Consider the following 18,282-nt stretch of genomic DNA (forward strand, 5'->3'; position numbering starts at 1 on the left):
ACCGATCTCACATGCAAGGACGCACACAGACTCAAAATAAAGTGATGGAGGAAGATCCACCAAGCAAATGGAAAGAAAAAAAAAAGGAGGGGTTGCAATCCTAGTCTCTGATTAAACAGACTTTAAATCAACAAAGATCAAAAGAGACAAAGAAGGCCATTACATAATGGTAAAGGGATCAATTCAACAAGAAGAGCTGACTATCCTAAATATATATGCACCCAATACAAGAGAACCCAGATTCATAACGCAAGTCCTTAGAGACTTAGAACAGAAATCACAACAAACTGTCCCTCAGACCACAGTGCAATCAAATCAGAACTCAGGATTAAGAAACTCACACAAAACCACTCAACTACATGGAAACTGAACAACCTGCTCCTGAATGACTACTGGGTACATAACGAAATGAAGGCAGAAATAAAGATGTTCTTTGAAACCAATGAGAACAAAGATACAACATACTAGAATTTCTGGGACACATTTAAAGCAGTGTGTAGAGGAAAATTTATAGCACTAAATGCCCACAGGAGAAAGCAGGAAAGATCTAAAATTGACACCCTAACATCACAATTAAAAGAACTAGAGAAGCAAGAGCAAACACATTCAAAAGCTAGCAGAAGGCAAGAAATAACCAAGATCAGAGCAGAACTGAAGGAGACAGAGACACAAAAAACCCTTCAAAAAAATCAATGAATCTAGGAGCTGGTTTTTTGAAGAGATCAACAAAATTGATAGACCGCTAGCTAGACGAATAAAGAAGAAAAGATAAGAATCAAATAGATGCAATAAAAAATGATAAAGGGGATATCACCACCAGCCCCACAGAAATACAAACTACCATCAGAGAATACTATAAACACCTCTATGCAAATAAACTAGAAAATCTAGAAGAAATGGATAAATTCCTGGACACATACACCCTCCCAAGACTAAACCAGGAAGAAGTTGAATCCCTGAATAGACAAATAGCAGGCTCTGAAATTGAGGCAATAATAAATAGCCTACCAACCAAAAAAAGTCTAGGACCAGACAGATTCACAGCCAAATTCTACCAGAGGCACAAAGAGGAGCTGTACAAAATAGTTTCCTTCTGAAACTATTCCAATCAACAGAAAAAGAGGGAATCCCCCCTAACTCATTTTATGAGACTGACATCATCCTGATACCAAAGCCTGGCAGAGACACAACAACAAAAGAATTTTAGAGCAATATCTGTGATGAACATTGATGCGAAAATCCTCAATAAAATACTGGCAAACCGAATCCAGCAGCACATCAAAAAGCTTATCCACCACCATTATGTCGGCTTCATCCCTGGGATGCAAGGGTGGTTCAACATATGCATCAATAAACGTAATCCATCATATAAACAGAACCAAAAACAAAAACTACATGATTATCTCAACAGATGCAGAAAAGGCCTTTGACAAAATTCAACAGCCCTTCATGCCAAAAACTCTCAATAAACTAGGTACTGATGGGATGTATCTCAAAATAATAATAGCTATTTATGCAAACCCCCAGCCAGTATCACACCGAATGGGCAAAAACTGGAAGCATTCCCTTTGAAAACTAGCACAAGACAAGGATGCCCTCTCTCACCACTCCCATTCAACATTGTGTTGGAAGTTCTGGCAGGGCCAATCAGAGCAATTAGGCAAGAGAAAGAAATAAGGGTATTCAATTAAGAAAAGAGGAAGTCGAACTGTCCCTGTTTGCAGATGATAGGATTGTATATTTAGAAAACACCATTGTCTCAGCCCAAAATCTCCTTAAACTAAACAACTTCAGCAAAGTCTCAGGATACAAAATTCATGTGCAAAAATCACAAGCATTCTTATACACCAATAACAGACAGAGAGCCAAATCATGAGTGAAGAACTCCCATACACAATTGCTACAAAGAGAATAAAATACCTAGAATTCAACTTACAAGGGATGTGAAGGACCTCTTCAAGGAGAACTATAAACCACTGCTCAACGAAATAAAAGAGGATACAAACAAATGGAAGAATATTCCATGCTCATGGATAGGAAGAATCAATATCATGAAAATGGCCATACCGCCCAAAGTAATTTATAGATTCAATGCCATCCCCATCAAGCTACCAATGAGTTTCTTCATAGAATTGGAAAAAACTACTTTAAAGTTCATATAGAACCAAAAAAGAGCCTGCATTGCCAATACAATCCTAAGCAAAAAGAAGAAAGCTGGAGGCATCACGCTACCTGACTTCAAACTATACTACAAGGCTACAGTAACCAAAACAGCATGGTACTGGTACCAAAACAGAGATACAGACCAATGGAACAGAACAGAGCCCTCAGAAATAACACCATGCTTCTACAACCACCTGATCTTTGACAAACCTGACAAAAACAAGAAATGGGGAAAGGATTCCCTATTTAATAAATGGTGTTGGGAAACTGGCTAGCCATATGTAGAAAGCTGAAACTGGATCCCTTTCTTACACCTTATACAAAAATCAATTCAAGATGGATTAGAGAGTTAAATATTAGACCTAAAACCATAAAAACCCTAGAAGAAAACCTAGGCAATACCATTCAGGACATAGGCATGGGCAAGGACTTCATGTCTAAAACACTAAAAGCAATGGCAACAAAAGCCAAAATTGACAAATGGGATCTAATTAAACTAAAGAGCTTCTGCACAGCAAAAGAAACTACCATCAGAGTGAATGCGCAACCTACAGAATGGAAGAAAATTTTTGCAATCTACCCTTCTGACAAAGGGCTGATATCCAGAATCTACAAAGAACTGAAACAAATTTACAAGAAAAGAACAACCCCATCAAAAAGTGAGCAAAGGATATATGAACAGACACTTCACAAAAGAAGACATCTATGTAGCCAATAGACACATGAAAAAATGCTCATCATCACTGGCCATCAGAGACATGCAAATCAAAACTACAATGAGATACCATCTCGCGCCAGTTAGAATGGCAATTATTAAAAAGTCAGGAAACAACAGGTGCTGGAGAGGATGTGGAGAAATAGGAACACTTTTACACTGTTGGTGGGACTATAAACTAGTTCAACCATTGTGGAAGACAGTGTGGTGATTCCTCAAGGATCTAGAACTGGAAATACCATTTGACCCAGCCATCCCATTACTGGGTATATACCCAAAGGATTATAAATCATGCTACTATAAAGACACATGCACACATATGTTTACTGCGGCACTATTCACAATAGCAAAGACTTCGAACCAACCCAAATGTCCATCAATGACAGACTGGTTTAAGAAAATGTGGCACATATACACCAGGGAATACTATGCAGCCATAAAAAAGGATGAGTTCACGTCCTTTGCAGGGCCACGGATGAAGCTGGAAACCATCATTCTCAACAAACTATCACGAGGACAGAAAACCAAACACCACAAGTTCTCACTCATAGGTGGGAAATGAACAATGAGATCACTTGGATACAGGAACATTACACAGTGGGGCCTGTTGGTGGGTGAGGGGTTGAGGGAGGGATAGCATTAGGAGAAATACCTAAGGTAAATGATGAGTTGATGGGTGTAGCAAACCAACATGGCACATGTATACCTATGTATCAAACTTGCATGTTGTGCACATGTACCCTAGAACTTAAAGTATCAAAAAAAAAATTATAAAAAAACACTATAAACTGACGAATTACATTCCTTCTACTTTCATATTTGGAGATCATCTTTTAGGAGTATCACATACTGGGCATATTCTAAAAACCTCATAATAACATATTTGATACCTAAATATATAAGATGATTTCGTTGCTTGTCTCCTTTATCTGGCCAAGAAGTAAGGGAAGACAGTAAGATCTCTGAAAGAACAAATGTGACCTTCTCTTCTATTAAATTATAAGCAAGAGTGATATATTTTCTGTTAGAATGTGGACAAATGGCTTTGAACTTTTAAGAAAAGGACAAAGCTGAGTCAGAAAGCTGGGTTTTACTCAAGCCACAGAGATGAAGTCATGATTACATTGTAGCATTACTGAGAAGGAAAACAGTACTTCCAAGTTAGGGATTTAGAATCCAGGTTCTTTCCCTAGTGACATCACTTATTAACTGTGGGACCTTAACCCCTCTGTACTTCATTTTCCAAATTGTTTAAATGGGAATAATAGTGCCTACGTCACACAAACTGATATGAATATTAAGTTAATTGACAGATGTAACAGATATAAGTAAAGCATGTAAAATGGTATCTGGCACATTAATAAACACTAAATATGAGTGTTTATATATTATTAATATATAGCTTTTTTAAAACCTTAAGATAATTATTTAACTGAACCTAGGCACTCATTTAAGTACCAATTATGAAATACCAATACTGAATCTTTGTCTTTTAAAAAACAGTTCTTTTTTTTTTTTTTTTTTTGAGACAGGGTCTTGCTCTATTTCCCAGACTGGTCTTGAACTCCTGCCTCAGCCTCCCAAAGTGCAGGATTAACAGGTGTGAGCTACTGTGCCTAGCCCAAAAAATAGTTATTTTCTATTATAGAAGTAATTTAGTTTAAAAAGGCACACTATGTGGAAAGCTTGATTCTTACTTCAAGGTCATGGCTCATGGATGACGATCTACTTGGTGCCAGGTTCCCCGGAAGTGCTGGCTAACTATAATAGTTATGAGGAAGCCAGAGATTCTACAGGGTTAGTTTTTAAAAGTCCAAACTTATAAACTGGTACACATAAAAGCAGTTATACAAGGCACAAGAACTGTACAAAAGAGACATTTTTACATATTACCTTACCTTTTTTGTAAATTCTGTAGTTGTTTCCATAAGTTGCTTTTCTTGATCTGTAAACTATAGGATATGAAGCAGCAGGAAGTTAAAAAAAAAAGACTAAAATTAAAAAGGAGTAAGTAACCAAGAAAGTACATTTAAAAGCACAATACCATATCTGTTACTCTGCTCCTTTCTAGGTTGATATCCAGTTTATTATCTGCTCTGATTCGACTGGTTTCATGCTTTAAAGAAAATAAAGATATTTAAAAAATGATCTTATTATGAATATTTGTTCTGAAATTAACAGCTAGGAAAAAATTCACTTACCATTAGTTGTTGCTTAACTTGGTCTAATTCAATTTTCATTTTCTAGGTACAGGAAAGATCACATGTAATTAGCATTAAACCAAATCTATATTATGATTAAAAAAATCTGAAACCCTAGATTACCAAAATTTGGACAATCTATGGATTTCTATTACACAATTGATAAGGAAAAAAATCTTCAAAAGAAACTAGTAAGCCACTGTATTCAGAAAATAATTGTTATGAGCAAAATGCATTTGTTTTTGTATTATACTTTTAAAAATTGATTTTCTAAATTTAAAAAGCTACAGTGGATAACATAACTTAAAATTCTGACTTAATTACAGAAATACACTTTTCTCTTAAGTCACAAAGACATTTAGTACAGGATTAAATAAAATAGAAAATGCCACATTACTCTCAGCTCTGAAACCATTATATAGAAATTTTATACACATAGCTCAAAGATTTTCTGTTTTATGTGGTTTTATATGTATAAAATGTAACTCTTATTCTTATCAGTATGCAAAGCACTATGATTTATATAGAAAAAGATTAGGTATGGTTAAACAAATAGTACTTTTTAAATCTAAAAACTTATTGTTTACTAACCACATGGAATTATTAGTTGGTCTTATTAACTTATTCACTAAGTAGGATGCTTATTATGAGATCAGTTATTTTATGAGTAATAAATTAAAATTTGCATCACCTCATTCTCTGCTCTCAGATTTGCGAATTCACTTTTCTCTAGGATGACCATGTCTTTCCTGATAGAATCCAAATGAGCCATTAGCTGTTGTACTGTTATTTCCTAGAAAACAAACAAAAAAATAACCTAGTGATCCACAGAAAGCCATCTTTTATTTATGGAATTGTTTTTCATGAAATTTAAATGCATTTGTTAACATGCTACAAGGTATAATGCTGACTGGTTAAGTAAATATGAAACTTACATATCTGAAATATCAATATGAAAAGAAAAAGATTCAAGGAAGAAAAAGGTATTTCCCTAGGGGAGAGAAATGTGTAAGTCTTTGAATGAAAAGAATCTCAATAAAATGCTTCCTTAGACCCTAAGAGTTCCTCAAAACAATAATGTTTTGTTCTTGTTTTTTGAATAACCAAATGGAAAGGGTTTTATCTCTTATTACTTTGATTTTGAGATTTTCTACCACTGGAAAATTCCATGGTATTGGATACGACTCAGAAGTCAGATAGTAAAACAAAATAGATATGTAGTTAAAATAATTGCCCTTTGTCAGCACAACATAACCAATTTTGTTTAAATTCCTGGGTATCTTCCCTATATTTGGCACTACAAAGAATATGTGAAAGAAAAGGTAGCATTTACCTGATAGATCTATAAGCTTTTGCTTCATTAGGGAGGACAATTTTGTAGAAATGATTTAAGACAGTCTTACAAAGAAAATATAACTGTTACAGGTTGAATATCCCTAATCCAAAAATCCGAAATCCAAAATCCGCAACTTTTTGAGTGCCGACATGACACTCAAAGGAAATGTGCATTGGAGTATTTTGGATTTCAGATTTGGGATGTGCAACTGGTAAGTGTAAAGGAAATATTCCAAAATAAAAAATCTGAAATCTAAAACACTTCTGGTCTCAAGCATTTCAGATAAGGGATATTCAACCTGTAGCACTACACTTCTTAAAATCATGTAGCTTGCTAATTTATCTATCCTTTACCAAAAGAAAAAGCAGATGAGGTACAACCTTATTAAGGACTCTGTATAACGGTTTAGAAATAAAACAAGAAAGCCCCCCCAAAAAACAGTATGAGTTCTGGAGTCAGGCTGTCGAGCTTTGAATCCAAACTCTGCCATTTACTGTGAGATGCTAGCAAGTCATTTAACTTCTCTGGTCTCCTCATTGGTAAAATGGAAATAGTAACAGTACCTGGTACACCTTAAAGAGTTGTTCTGAGGATTAAATGAGATTATGTATGTATAATGCTTAAGATAGTACTTGGCATATGGTTATCACTGAAATGTTAACTATTATTATTACCGATGGGACAGAGAACTAATGACTGAAGCACGATAGTCTAATGCTAATGTATTAATGTGGAGGAAGTTTGGACTTCTTATATAAAAGTTTTTAACTGTGTACAACAGACATTGCTGACGCATGCCTTTTCTAACCCTCATATATTACTCAGGAGGGTTGTTCATTTTATTCAATTCTGTTTGACATATTTATGAGAATTAATTCAGAAGTCACACAGATGTGGCCTCTAGGGGCTGGCAGTCCTGTTTGCCCCAAATATCACTATAAAGGAATTATATGACATTAAAAATAATGTATTCTTATTACTGAGATTTTTGCCTATTACATAGGCAAAAGTTGGAAAGCTAATTACAGACTTCATACTTGTGGAGTCTGAACCTGAAAATAAGGGATTGTATTGTGGCTTTCTTGAGATAGAGCCTTGCTCGGTCACTCAGGCTGGAGTGTACTGGCATGATCTTGGCTCACTGCAGCTTCCTGGGTTTGAGCAATTCTCATGCCTTAGCCTCCCGAGTAGCTTGGACCACAGGCACCCACCATCATGCGTGGCTAATTTTTTTTTGTATTTTTAGTAGAGACAGGGTTTTGCCATGTTGGCCTCGAACTTCTGATCTAAAGTGATCCGCTCACCTCAGCCTCCCAAAGTGCTGGGATTACAAGCGTGAGCCACTACACTCGGCCTTAATGTGGCTCTTAAGAGCTTCTTTTTACCTCATTCTTTAAATACAGACTCAAAAAGCCTACAAAACTGCACAGGTGTCCATCTTTAACAACTTTAAATGTAAAGACATAATCCATTGTTAAGTAGCCAAATATATTAAAAGTGTGATTTTTGTAACTACTATGGAGCCATCAGAGAATATTCAGATTTGAATCAGAATCACAATATAATCAAATTCTCAGAATAAGAAGACTTTATTACTTTATTTTCTCCCCCCATCCTGCTAGCTTAGTTTCATATCAAGTATGAAATTATTCTAGTTAAGCTCATTTATTCAGTCCTTTATGTAAAATTATTGCTTTTTGTCCATATCACCACAGTGAAAACTCCTGTAAATTACTCAGTCTCTCTAAGCCTGTCTTCAGTGGCCAAATAGAATTCTGCTTACTTTTCAAGGTTGTTAGAGATTAAATAATATATGAAAAATACACAGCATTGTGCCTCTTACATGTTAAATTCTTATATTTGACTTTAGGATTTTTATATTCAGTCAAATTAAGGCGTCTTAGGGAATTTATAAAGTCCTTCTCAGTCATGTAAGTCCTTTCCAGCTATGTCTGTGAAAATTAACCAATATGTATGTATAGCAGCAATAAAACATACTTAATATATAGAAAGATTAGCTCTTCTGTGGTGAGCTTTCTTGAGGGAAAAAGTTGTTTCACTAACAATCTACCACCACTCATGAATAACACAATATAATGATCTCATCCCATCAAAGATTTGGCAAAATACCATCTCTGTTACCACAACATTATTACAACTATTCTAACTATTCAGTCTCTCTAAATACTGACTTTATTCAGTGTTTTTTTTGTGTGTGTGTGTGTGGTCCCTTTAGAGAGAACAAGGAAGATACGAGCGTGTTTGGAAGGTCACTAGGTAGACAGAGACGTAGTTATGAAATGACTGTCTAATGAAAGTATCAGAAGCGGTAGTAATCAGTGTATTACCTGTTGAGCTTGAGTGACCATCTCTTTATAGATAGTATCCAGGCTGACATTTGATAAAGTAGTTAATGCTGATACAATTGTTTCTGCTTGTGTTTTGTCAAATCCTGTAGGCAGCAAATAGGTATTTTAAAGTGTATATCCTTATCAAAATAAACAGCGAGAGTAACTCCTCAACATTTAAATTGTTATACTCTTTTTAAAATAATGGTTATAATTTAAAAATTGACAGATAATGCTAAATTACTCTCCAAAAGTACTCTACAATTTTAATTCCCATTCTGTATCTCCCCACATCTACATTAACACTAGACATGACTTTTTATTTTGAGTAATTGGCAAAAAAAATTGTATTACATTGTTATTTTAATGTTACTTAAATTTGCATTTCCTTGGTTGGTAGAGAGGTTAAGCATTACATATACTTTTTGTTATTTATATTTATTTTTCTGTGTTATGCTTGTTTATAGCATTTGCCCCCTTTTTTCTATAAAACTGCTTATTCTTTTACATTTATTTAGCTTTTCATCTATCTGAAATTTAGTTTTCAGTAAGGGGATCTAATATATTTTTTCCCAGTGGCTAGTCATTTATTATCTCATTTATTAAATAGTCCTTCCTTTCCCTAATTTGTAATGCCTTCATCACATTAAATTCATGTCTGTGTCTCTGAATACCATTTTGTTCTATTAGTCTATTCCTTTAATATCACATAATTTAAATTACTGTTTTGATATCAGGTAATTTTTTGTGCTTATTTTCCGATTTTTTAATCTCAAACATTTGTACTTCCACATGGACTTTAGTATTAGCCTAGAAACTAGTTTCTTTTTCACTTAATTGGAATCATTCTGTACATATTTCAGTGCTTTTTTTAATTAACATATCTTGAACATTCCTCATATCAGTAAGTATTTCTCAAATAGTATCATTTTTAGTGACTATAAAATATTTCATTGGATTGTCTATTTAAATACTCTTAATTGTTCCTAACAGTGATACTGTCTTGACTAGGCAATTATTATGAGTGCTATTAATTTTCTTCTTTCAGGAGGTATCCATGTTTCTCACCATGAGTTTCCAAGTCCTGAACCAATGCATGGGTATCAAAAGTTAATTTCCTTTGTTCTAAAGGAGTTATATCCACTGGCCGCCTATCATATCCCTCCTTGGTTGTGGTGGTGAAGAAGTCTGAAAAGAGAAGACATTTTTTTTCTCTTATAGTAACTGATAAAGGTTTCCTACTTTAGCTTACAAAGCATTTTCCCCATCCATTTATGATATAGTTCCAGCTCTTCTAGTTTTGTCATCTCACCCAAGTTAATTGACTCCTCTGAGCCTCTCTTTTATCTGGAAAGTCTCTGACTTTTTTCTGTACATACTAAACATTCAATAAATGTTTCTTTTCCCTCCTTTGGTATTCAGGAATGTTAAGAGTTAGTATAAACTTGTAATAAAACACATCAAATGCTTTGGATATCACCACCTCAGCTCTACTTACTGTAAAGCAGAAACTACACAATTCAATTCTTCTCTGTGCTCAGTCTTTCAAGAGCTATGAAAATTTTTTACACTTACATCCCTGTTTAAAGTAGCTTTCCATACTCCCACTCACTTATATATCCACAGTTTATTTCCTACATAGTTCTCAGTTCCAATATGAAATTATCTTGTTTGCTGTTTGTATCTCTGGATCAGAATGGAAGTTCCATGATGCTTTGACTGTGGTTTTCACTACTGTATCTTTAGCACCTAGAACAGTGCTTTGGCACATAGTTGGGCCACAAAGTTTTACTGTTGATGCAATCAATGAATTTGATTTGAAATCATGGGCATATTTACTGGTATCAACATAAGAACCCTAAGAAAAAATTCTCATTTCTGAAATAACCCTTTTTGTCCTATTTCAATAAATTCCCCAAGTTTTAACCTAGACACAGTAAAGACCTTTTCTGTATATTGCTGATGAATTTATTATAAGGTACTCTGCCCATAAACAACTTCTAGGAAAGGTAAAGGAGTTACCTTTACAGAGCCAATGGTAGAATTAGGATTCAGACTCAGATTCTTCTGACTTCAAATCTTACACTCCATGCTGTTTCTCTTATTTATCCTAAGCCACTTAAAATATCTAGATATTTAAAAGACTGCAGGCCGGGTGCGGTGGCTCACACCTGTAATCCCAGCACTTTGGGAGGCCAAGGTCAGGGGATCACGAGGTCAGGAGATGAAGACCATCCTGCCTAACACAGTGAAACCCCGTCTCTACTAAAAATACAAAAAAATTAGCCAGGCATGGTGGCAGGCACCTGTAGTCCCAGCTACTAGGGAGGCTGAGGCAGGAGAATGGCGTGAACCTGGGAGGTGGAGCTTGCAGTGAGCTGAGATCACGCCACTGCACTCCAGCCTGGGCAACAGAGCGAGACTGTCTCAAAAAAAAAAAAAAAGAAAGAAAGAAAGAAAAAAAAAAGACTGCAACTTCAGGCATTATTTTTCCACCAGTACTGTGTAGAACAAATGTGATTCCTTCTTTATATCCTTCTAGCCTAATGAATATTTATTGAGTGCTAGAACTTGTGCCAGGCACAGGGGTAAAATGATAAGCAAAACCAGACATGAATGATGTTCTCACTGATTTTATAGACTAGAAGGCAGGAAAGAGATATTGTTTTTTAAAAAAACCTAACAATAAACTCTAAATTCAAATGATAAAAGATTTATTAAAATACTCCAAAAAATTCTATTTAACTGAAGAGATAAAAGCAAGTAGCTGTAAATAAAAGTGGAGCAATGTTTTAAAACACACATATTGGTACACTGGTCAGTAATCTTTTTCACTTGAATGTCATCTAGTAAAGAAACATGCCTTTGTGTGTAAATATCAGACCTAAGGTAGGAGAGAAAAAGAAAAATTAGAGGAAAAGGGGCAGATTTCAGTAATTTCAATAACAACTGCATTAGGAGTAGTGATGGTACTCTTAGTTACATATCCCTGATTAGAAGTTTATTTGGATTTAGAAAAAAAATCAGTAATAACATTTATATAATATTTTACTGTTTTCACATCTATTACCCCATCCTTAAAATTCTCATTTTATGGATGAGGTAAATTGAGGCTCAGGGCTAAGTATGGATGCTCCTCAGCTTATAAAAGGGTTATGTCCCATTAAATCCATCATAAATTGAAAATATCCTGAGCTGAAAATGCATTTAATACACCTAACCTGCTGAACATCACAGCTTAGCTGGGCTCACCTCAAGCACGCCAAGAACACTTACATTAGCTTATAGTTGGCCAAAATCATCTAACACAAAACCTATTTTACAATAAAGTGTTGAATATTTCATGTAGACACCCAAATGGGCATTTTGTAAACATTATGGGATGCAAAAACAAAACCCAAAAAACCCTGGCAATACTAAGTATTGGTTATTTGCCCTTGTGATCCATGGCTAACTGGGGGAGCTGCGGCTTGCTGCCCCTGCCAATGCATTATTGTTAGATTAGGAAAGGATCAAAATTCAAAGTACAGTTTCTACTGAATGCATACTGTTTTTGCACCATGATAAAGTCGAAAAATTTTAAGTTAAACTATCTTAAGTTGTGGACTGTCTGTAATTAGTCCAAGATCTTATGGTCTCATAGCTAGGCGGATTAGTACAGTTCCTCTGACTTAGTCAACAAACACTCTGAATACCTTACACAAAGAGCAGCTTCCTACTAAATTTGGGATACAGACCAAATACCTTAACAAGCCAATAAATCTTTGTAGGGTGTAGCTCGTCTCATGTCCTGCTATGCTCTCTCTGGTCCTCTGCTTTCAAGGGCTCTTTGATTTTAATTCCACAAACATGCCATGTGCTTTACCTTCTCAGGGCCTTTGCCCAGCCCCTGCCCTGTTCAGAAAGCTCTCTTTTTCTTTGCCTGCTCATGTTTATCCTTCAGAGCTCAGTCTGAATGTTTCTTCCTCTGGAAAGCCTGACGAGTCCTTTGGGTTATGTCTCTCTTGTGATGGTTTTTCATAGTACTAAATAGGATTCTTTTGCAAACCCTCTCACAATTTACACATTTATGTGACTCTCAGTTGTCTCCCCAAGAGACCAGTGGTCAGCCAACTATAGCCTGTAGACTACCACCACCTGTTTTTCTAGTTTTATTCATTAGAACTAGATAGTTTTATTAGAACACAGCTCATTCATTTATGGATTAATCTATGGCTACTTTCATGCTACAGTGGCAAAGCAAATAGTTGTGACTGACCTTACAGCCTACAAAGCCTGAAATATTTATTGGGCTCTTTACAGAAAAAGTTTGTCAACCCCTGCACTAAACTATACAGGTCTTGAGAGCAGGGACCACATTTGTTCTTGCTCACTACTGAATCCCCAATGCCTACACAAATCTGGATGCTCCATAGATACTTGCTGAATGAAAGGCACAGTGCTTGGCATTATGTATACACAATGATGAATAATACAAAGGAGACGCATTTGGCCCTCCTTGAGAATAAAGGATCAAGAATGGCTATTTGGATGATGGTACAGCTACATTAAATATTAAAGAAGTTATCCAGACAGGATGAATGAAATCAGCAAAATCTAGGCACGGGCTGCCTTTGCTATTCTCTTGGCTTCTATTTATTATGGGGCTAAGGAGAGCTGAGAATGCAGAAGGATATGTAAAACATTATTCCTTAAATGTGCTAAGATATTCACATAATATTTTGCTTAGTCCTCCCAATCCTATGAGGTAGGTATTGACACCCACTGGCAGTAGAACTTTGGGTTTCACTCCACTTTGGAAGCCATAAGCAACTGGAAAAACCATTGGATATTCATAGTAGGGTTTCATAATCACTATTCCAACTGGTCATGAGCAGTTCAATGCATAAGCGCTCATTAAGAATGTCTTTACAGGCCAGGTGCAGTGGCTCATGCCTGTAATCCTAGCAGTTGGGAGGCCAAGGCAGGCGGATCGCTTGAGCCCAGGAGTTCGCGATCAGCCTGGGCAACATGGCAAGATCCTGTCCCTACAAAAATTACAAAAACTAGCTGGGCATGGTGGCATGTGCCTGTAGTCCCAGCTACTTGAGAGGCTGAAGTGGGAGGATCACCTGAGCCTGGGAGGCAGAGGTTGCAGTGAGCCGAGATGGCACCAAGGCACACGAGACTGAGTGACAGAGACCCTGTCTCAAAATAAATAAATAAATAAATAAATAAATAAATAAGTCTTCGCAGCCATATTAATAGGTAGGGGAAATGAAGTGCCCAGAATCAGTGTTTCTAGCTCATAGTGGAACAACAGATCCTTAATAGCCTGAAAAGTTTTGTACAGGCTTAAACATCTGTACAAAACTCCAAACCTTTCCTTTCATTGTTACTACTTTTGATTCTTTGATAGCTATATCTTGCGGATTTGTTTGTTTGTAATAGTGAGATACAAACTCAAGGGTTTAAAGGTTTAACCAGTTTGGCAAAACTACTAAGTCATAGATTGCGGACTGGAACTCTGGCCTATCTTGCACCAAGCTCCTCTTTGCTGGAAAAGGTCAAATTTTACTTTTGAAACAAACAAACAAACAAACAAATATGTAAAATGTTGTCCCAATAAATTTAAGTTGCAAGTTTTATATGAATTTACTGCTAATTTTACAGCTGAAACACTTCAGTGTATAGTCAGTTACTTTTCTGTCAGGAACTCAATAGAACAGGCATTACAGCATATGTTCTTACCTGCTGGTCTACTAACGTGCTACACTAGTTGCATCATGATAACTAAGGTCCTTCCACTGGTCAGAGGTCAAGGTTTTCAAATCCCCTGATTATTAACATTATTAGGCAAGTTTAAACTACTTGTACACAATAAACATTCAATATTTGTTTAGTGAGGAAGGACACAAATCCTACTAGTTGTAAGAAGAGATTTAAAGTTTCTCCAAGCACACTCAGATTCAAGTGGGAAAACTTTTACGTTAAAACATTAACATTTACTTATGGTCATGTATTTCGCATTATGATATGCACTTCAAAGTTCATTCTCTAAAAACATTTAATTTTGTTTTCATTTGGATATGTGAAGCACACCTGTAAAAGTCAACAAAGATGAAAGTTGGATGATTTCCTGGAATTCAAAAGTGCTACCTCCTTTTTGTAAAATCCATCATAATGTGTATTTATGCTAAACACCCAAATACCTAACAAAAGAGACCTTGTGAATGATCCTGGCAGCTAAAGAGCAATCTTACAGACGGATGATCAACAACTGCAGTTTTGACTGCAGCTGTTACTGGTGTGGATTAAAATTAAACAATGAGCAAAACAGCACAAGTAACAATATGGAGCATAAATAACAGCGTGGAAGTGTTTGGGTACCGACTGGCTCAGGGTACCTGGCACTGAAGATTCAAGAAGGTGAACAGAGAATGCTAAGGTTGATAAGAGGTGCCTATTCGCCTATTTTGTGGACAATCTTAAAACGGTTTAAAAACTAGGAGGGAAGTTTAAAAACGGGGGGTAAAAAACGACAACAAGAAAAACCTAGCCCTAGAAACGTTTCTCGGAATAAAGTTAGATGTCTTCAGGACACCCTGTTAACAGGGGTGCCAACCGGTTGGAAACTTGTAGGTTCCAGTATTCACTTTTTTCCCCAAAGTCTACAATGTGACTGAAAAGTACTGAGAATTCCAGCGAGAATAAGGCAGACGTGATCTGAAATTTATGATGCTGTCTACCAAAAACTTGGGCTCGAGGCCAGCACCTAAAAAAACAAAATCTAAAGATCAGGCCACAAAAGAAATCAGGACACCCTCAAGCACAGATTACCTTACGCTGCCTCCAGACAAACCTACCAGATTACTAGCCTCTTGTCACCAAAAAAGGGAAACAAGGGCTGAGAAAGAAGCCGGGCGCGAAGCCCTGGCCTTCGAAGGTTCGCTTTAAGAACAGAAAGGCACTGATTTCCTCAGTCCTCGCCCCTTGGGGCGAGCTGGGCAAGTCGGGGCAGCAGGCAGCTGTGTCGCCAGCACAAGGCGTGAATCGGGGAGGAGGGCGTGGCACCTTCTCTTCCCGTTCGCTCGAGCAGGCGCGACCCACGGGCATCGTCTCCCTAGAGAGCACTCAGACATCTATGACACGACGCCTTGCCTCACCTCTCCGCAGGGCCGGCGAGAAATGCCCGCGGGGGCTTGAAACCCAACGATCCCCTCTGCCTTGGGAGAGCAAGAGCCGCCAAGCCTGGCGACTATTCATGGCCTCAGAGTTTTCCGGCGGACGGGAGGCGGAAGACGGGGTAAATCTCGCACAGGCTTTCGGGCAAGGTAGTTCTGGCACCGCAGGAATGCTGGGAATTGTAGTTTTCGCTCTGTCACAAGACCACCTTCCAGCGCGGGCGCCACAGTGGTGCCACGAAACTGGGCCTCTTCGCAGGCCGACCCACAGTTCACGAGCAATGCTCAGCGCTGTCCCACTACTCCCACCGCCCCTTCCCGACCTGTGAACGCCTTTACCGTCTTAGGAAGGCGGGATCTTGTCGGAGAACCTTCTGGCGCCTGTTTCCTGGCAGCGGCGCATAGTCCAACAGCTGGCTCCCCCAAGATTGCCAGCGGCCATTAAGCGCTTGGGTCGGGGGAGATGGAGTCGTATTTAGCCGCACAGCAGTCTGGGACCTGAAGTTCTCGGCCGCTGAGCATTCTGGGTGATTGCGTAGTGCGGAGGCCAAAGAAACCTTCTGGGAAGTGTAGTCCAGCAAGTCGTTCACTGACCGTGCAGCGTCACATCCTGCTGCTTCGCCGTCTGGTGCACGGGAGGACCAACTAATTTTAGTCGGTATATTCTTTCTTTAGGGAAGATGAATTCCTCCGTTTCTGCGAGAAATTCCTTAATTTTTCACCATTTATCCTTCCCAGACCTCACTCAAGACTTTGCTGCGCATAGTAAAATGCTGAAAGCATCAATGCACAGTAGTTGTATTAAAATGCACCAATACTCATGAATATTCTCGGTAAATCCTAAAATGGCACACAGTTGTGCGGTTGCAGTGGCTTATTCTCGCAAGATTCTAAACAATTACGGCTAGGTTTCTATCTATATGTATTCAAAGCTTTGTGAGAGCTACGTAACAAACACCATTTCTAAGGCCCGAAGCACACTGAAAGAAGAACAAAACTTAATTTCCGCCCACAAGTGCTTTAACAGACAATTCATGAAGAGGAAATATAAATCGCTATTTAAAACATTAGGATGGCCAGGAGTGGTGGCTCACACCTGTAATCCCAGCACTTTTGAGAGGCCGAGGCGGGCAGATCACCTGAGGTCGGGAGTTCGAGACCAACCTGACCAACATGAAGAGACCCTGTCTATATTAAAAATACAGAATTAGCCAGGCGTGGTGGCACATACCTGTAATCCCAGCTACTCGGGAGGCTGAGGCAGGAGAATCGCTTGAACTCTGGAGGCGGAGGTTGCAGTGAGTCGAGATCACACCATTGCACTCCAGCCTGGCCGACAGAGCGAGATTCCATCTAAAAAAAAAAAAAAAAGGGAAAAAAGTTTAATCTCACCAGTTTCAAAAAACAAAAAGCAAAACCCTAGAGTATGTCGAGGTTTGGGGTCCCAACGATCCCAACAGGATGTAAGCATAGTACTCAACAGGTGCTTCTTCAGCTCACACCCCTCTGTGCCTCTCCCCCTTTCCTCATCTAATGATATTCAGTGTCTCTTGTTTCCATGTTTACCATCATATAGTCAATGTTTAGCTCCTAAGTGAGAACATGTGTGTTTGGTTTTCTGTTCTTGGTATTAGGTTGCATAGGATAATGGCCCCCAACTCCATCCATGTTGCTATAAAGATTATAATTTCCCTATTTGTATTGCTGCATAATATTCCATGGTGTATATGTGCCACATTTTCTTTATCCAGTCCACTGTTGATGGGCACTTAAGTTGATTTCATGTCCTTGCTATCGTGAATGGCACCACAATGAACACACAATTCCATGTGTTCTTTTTTTTTTTTTTTTTGTCTTGAGACAGGGTTTCGCTGCGTCACCCAGGCTGGAGTACAGTCGTGCATGGCTCACTGCCGCCTCAACTTCCTGGGTTAACTGATCCTCCTGCCTCAGCCTTCAAGTAACTGTGACTACAGGTGTGTGCTACCACAACTGGCTAATTTTTGTATGCTTTGTAGAGATGGGGACTTGCCGTGTTGCCCAGGCTGGTCCAGAACTCCTGGGCTCAAACTATCCACCCGCCTAGGCCTCCCAAGTGCTGGGATTACAGGCATGAGCTGCGGTGCCCAGCTCTGTGTCTTTTTGATGGAATGAATTATTTTCCTTCGGGTATATACCCAGTAGTGGGATTGCTGGATTGAATGGTAGTTGTATTTTAAGTTCTTTGAGAAATCTCCAAACTGCTTTCCATAGTGGCTGAACTAGTTTGCATTCCCATCAACAGAGTATAAGCGTTCCCTTTTCTTCATAGCCTAACCCATATGTGGATTTTTTTTTCTTAATAATTGCCATTCTG

At 38.0% G+C, this 18,282-nt stretch overlaps 2 protein-coding genes across 12 annotated transcripts in view; one reads left to right on the forward strand and one right to left on the reverse strand.

Annotated features, from left to right (window-relative positions):
* The window catches only part of ANKRD42 (ankyrin repeat domain 42), a 95,624-nt gene extending 85,452 nt beyond the window's left edge, over nt 1-10,172 (forward strand). For all 6 annotated transcript variants that reach the window (XM_015115348.3, XM_028833878.2, XM_077964115.1 and 3 more), the window contains one exon: nt 9,812-10,172. In XM_015115348.3, coding sequence (XP_014970834.2) covers nt 9,812-9,836 — 25 coding nt within the window. In that variant the 3' untranslated portion in view covers nt 9,837-10,172. The remainder of the gene's footprint in view (nt 1-9,811) is intronic.
* CCDC90B (coiled-coil domain containing 90B) overlaps nt 1-16,403 on the reverse strand; it is a 44,910-nt gene extending 28,507 nt beyond the window's left edge. Inside the window, exons 1-8 of one of the 6 annotated variants that reach the window (XM_077960531.1) lie at nt 16,266-16,403; nt 15,909-16,099; nt 9,832-9,951; nt 8,764-8,867; nt 5,771-5,872; nt 5,080-5,121; nt 4,923-4,994; nt 4,777-4,830 (exon numbers count right to left, since the gene is read on the reverse strand). In XM_077960531.1, coding sequence (XP_077816657.1) covers nt 4,777-4,830; nt 4,923-4,994; nt 5,080-5,121; nt 5,771-5,872; nt 8,764-8,867; nt 9,832-9,951; nt 15,909-16,008 — 594 coding nt within the window. In that variant the 5' untranslated portion in view covers nt 16,009-16,099; nt 16,266-16,403. 6 annotated transcript variants of the gene reach the window in all.
* Between the last annotated feature and the right edge of the window lie 1,879 nt (nt 16,404-18,282).

This window comes from Macaca mulatta, chromosome 14 (assembly GCF_049350105.2).
Source record: "Macaca mulatta isolate MMU2019108-1 chromosome 14, T2T-MMU8v2.0, whole genome shotgun sequence".
In the NCBI taxonomy this organism is placed as follows: domain Eukaryota; kingdom Metazoa; phylum Chordata; class Mammalia; order Primates; family Cercopithecidae; genus Macaca; species Macaca mulatta.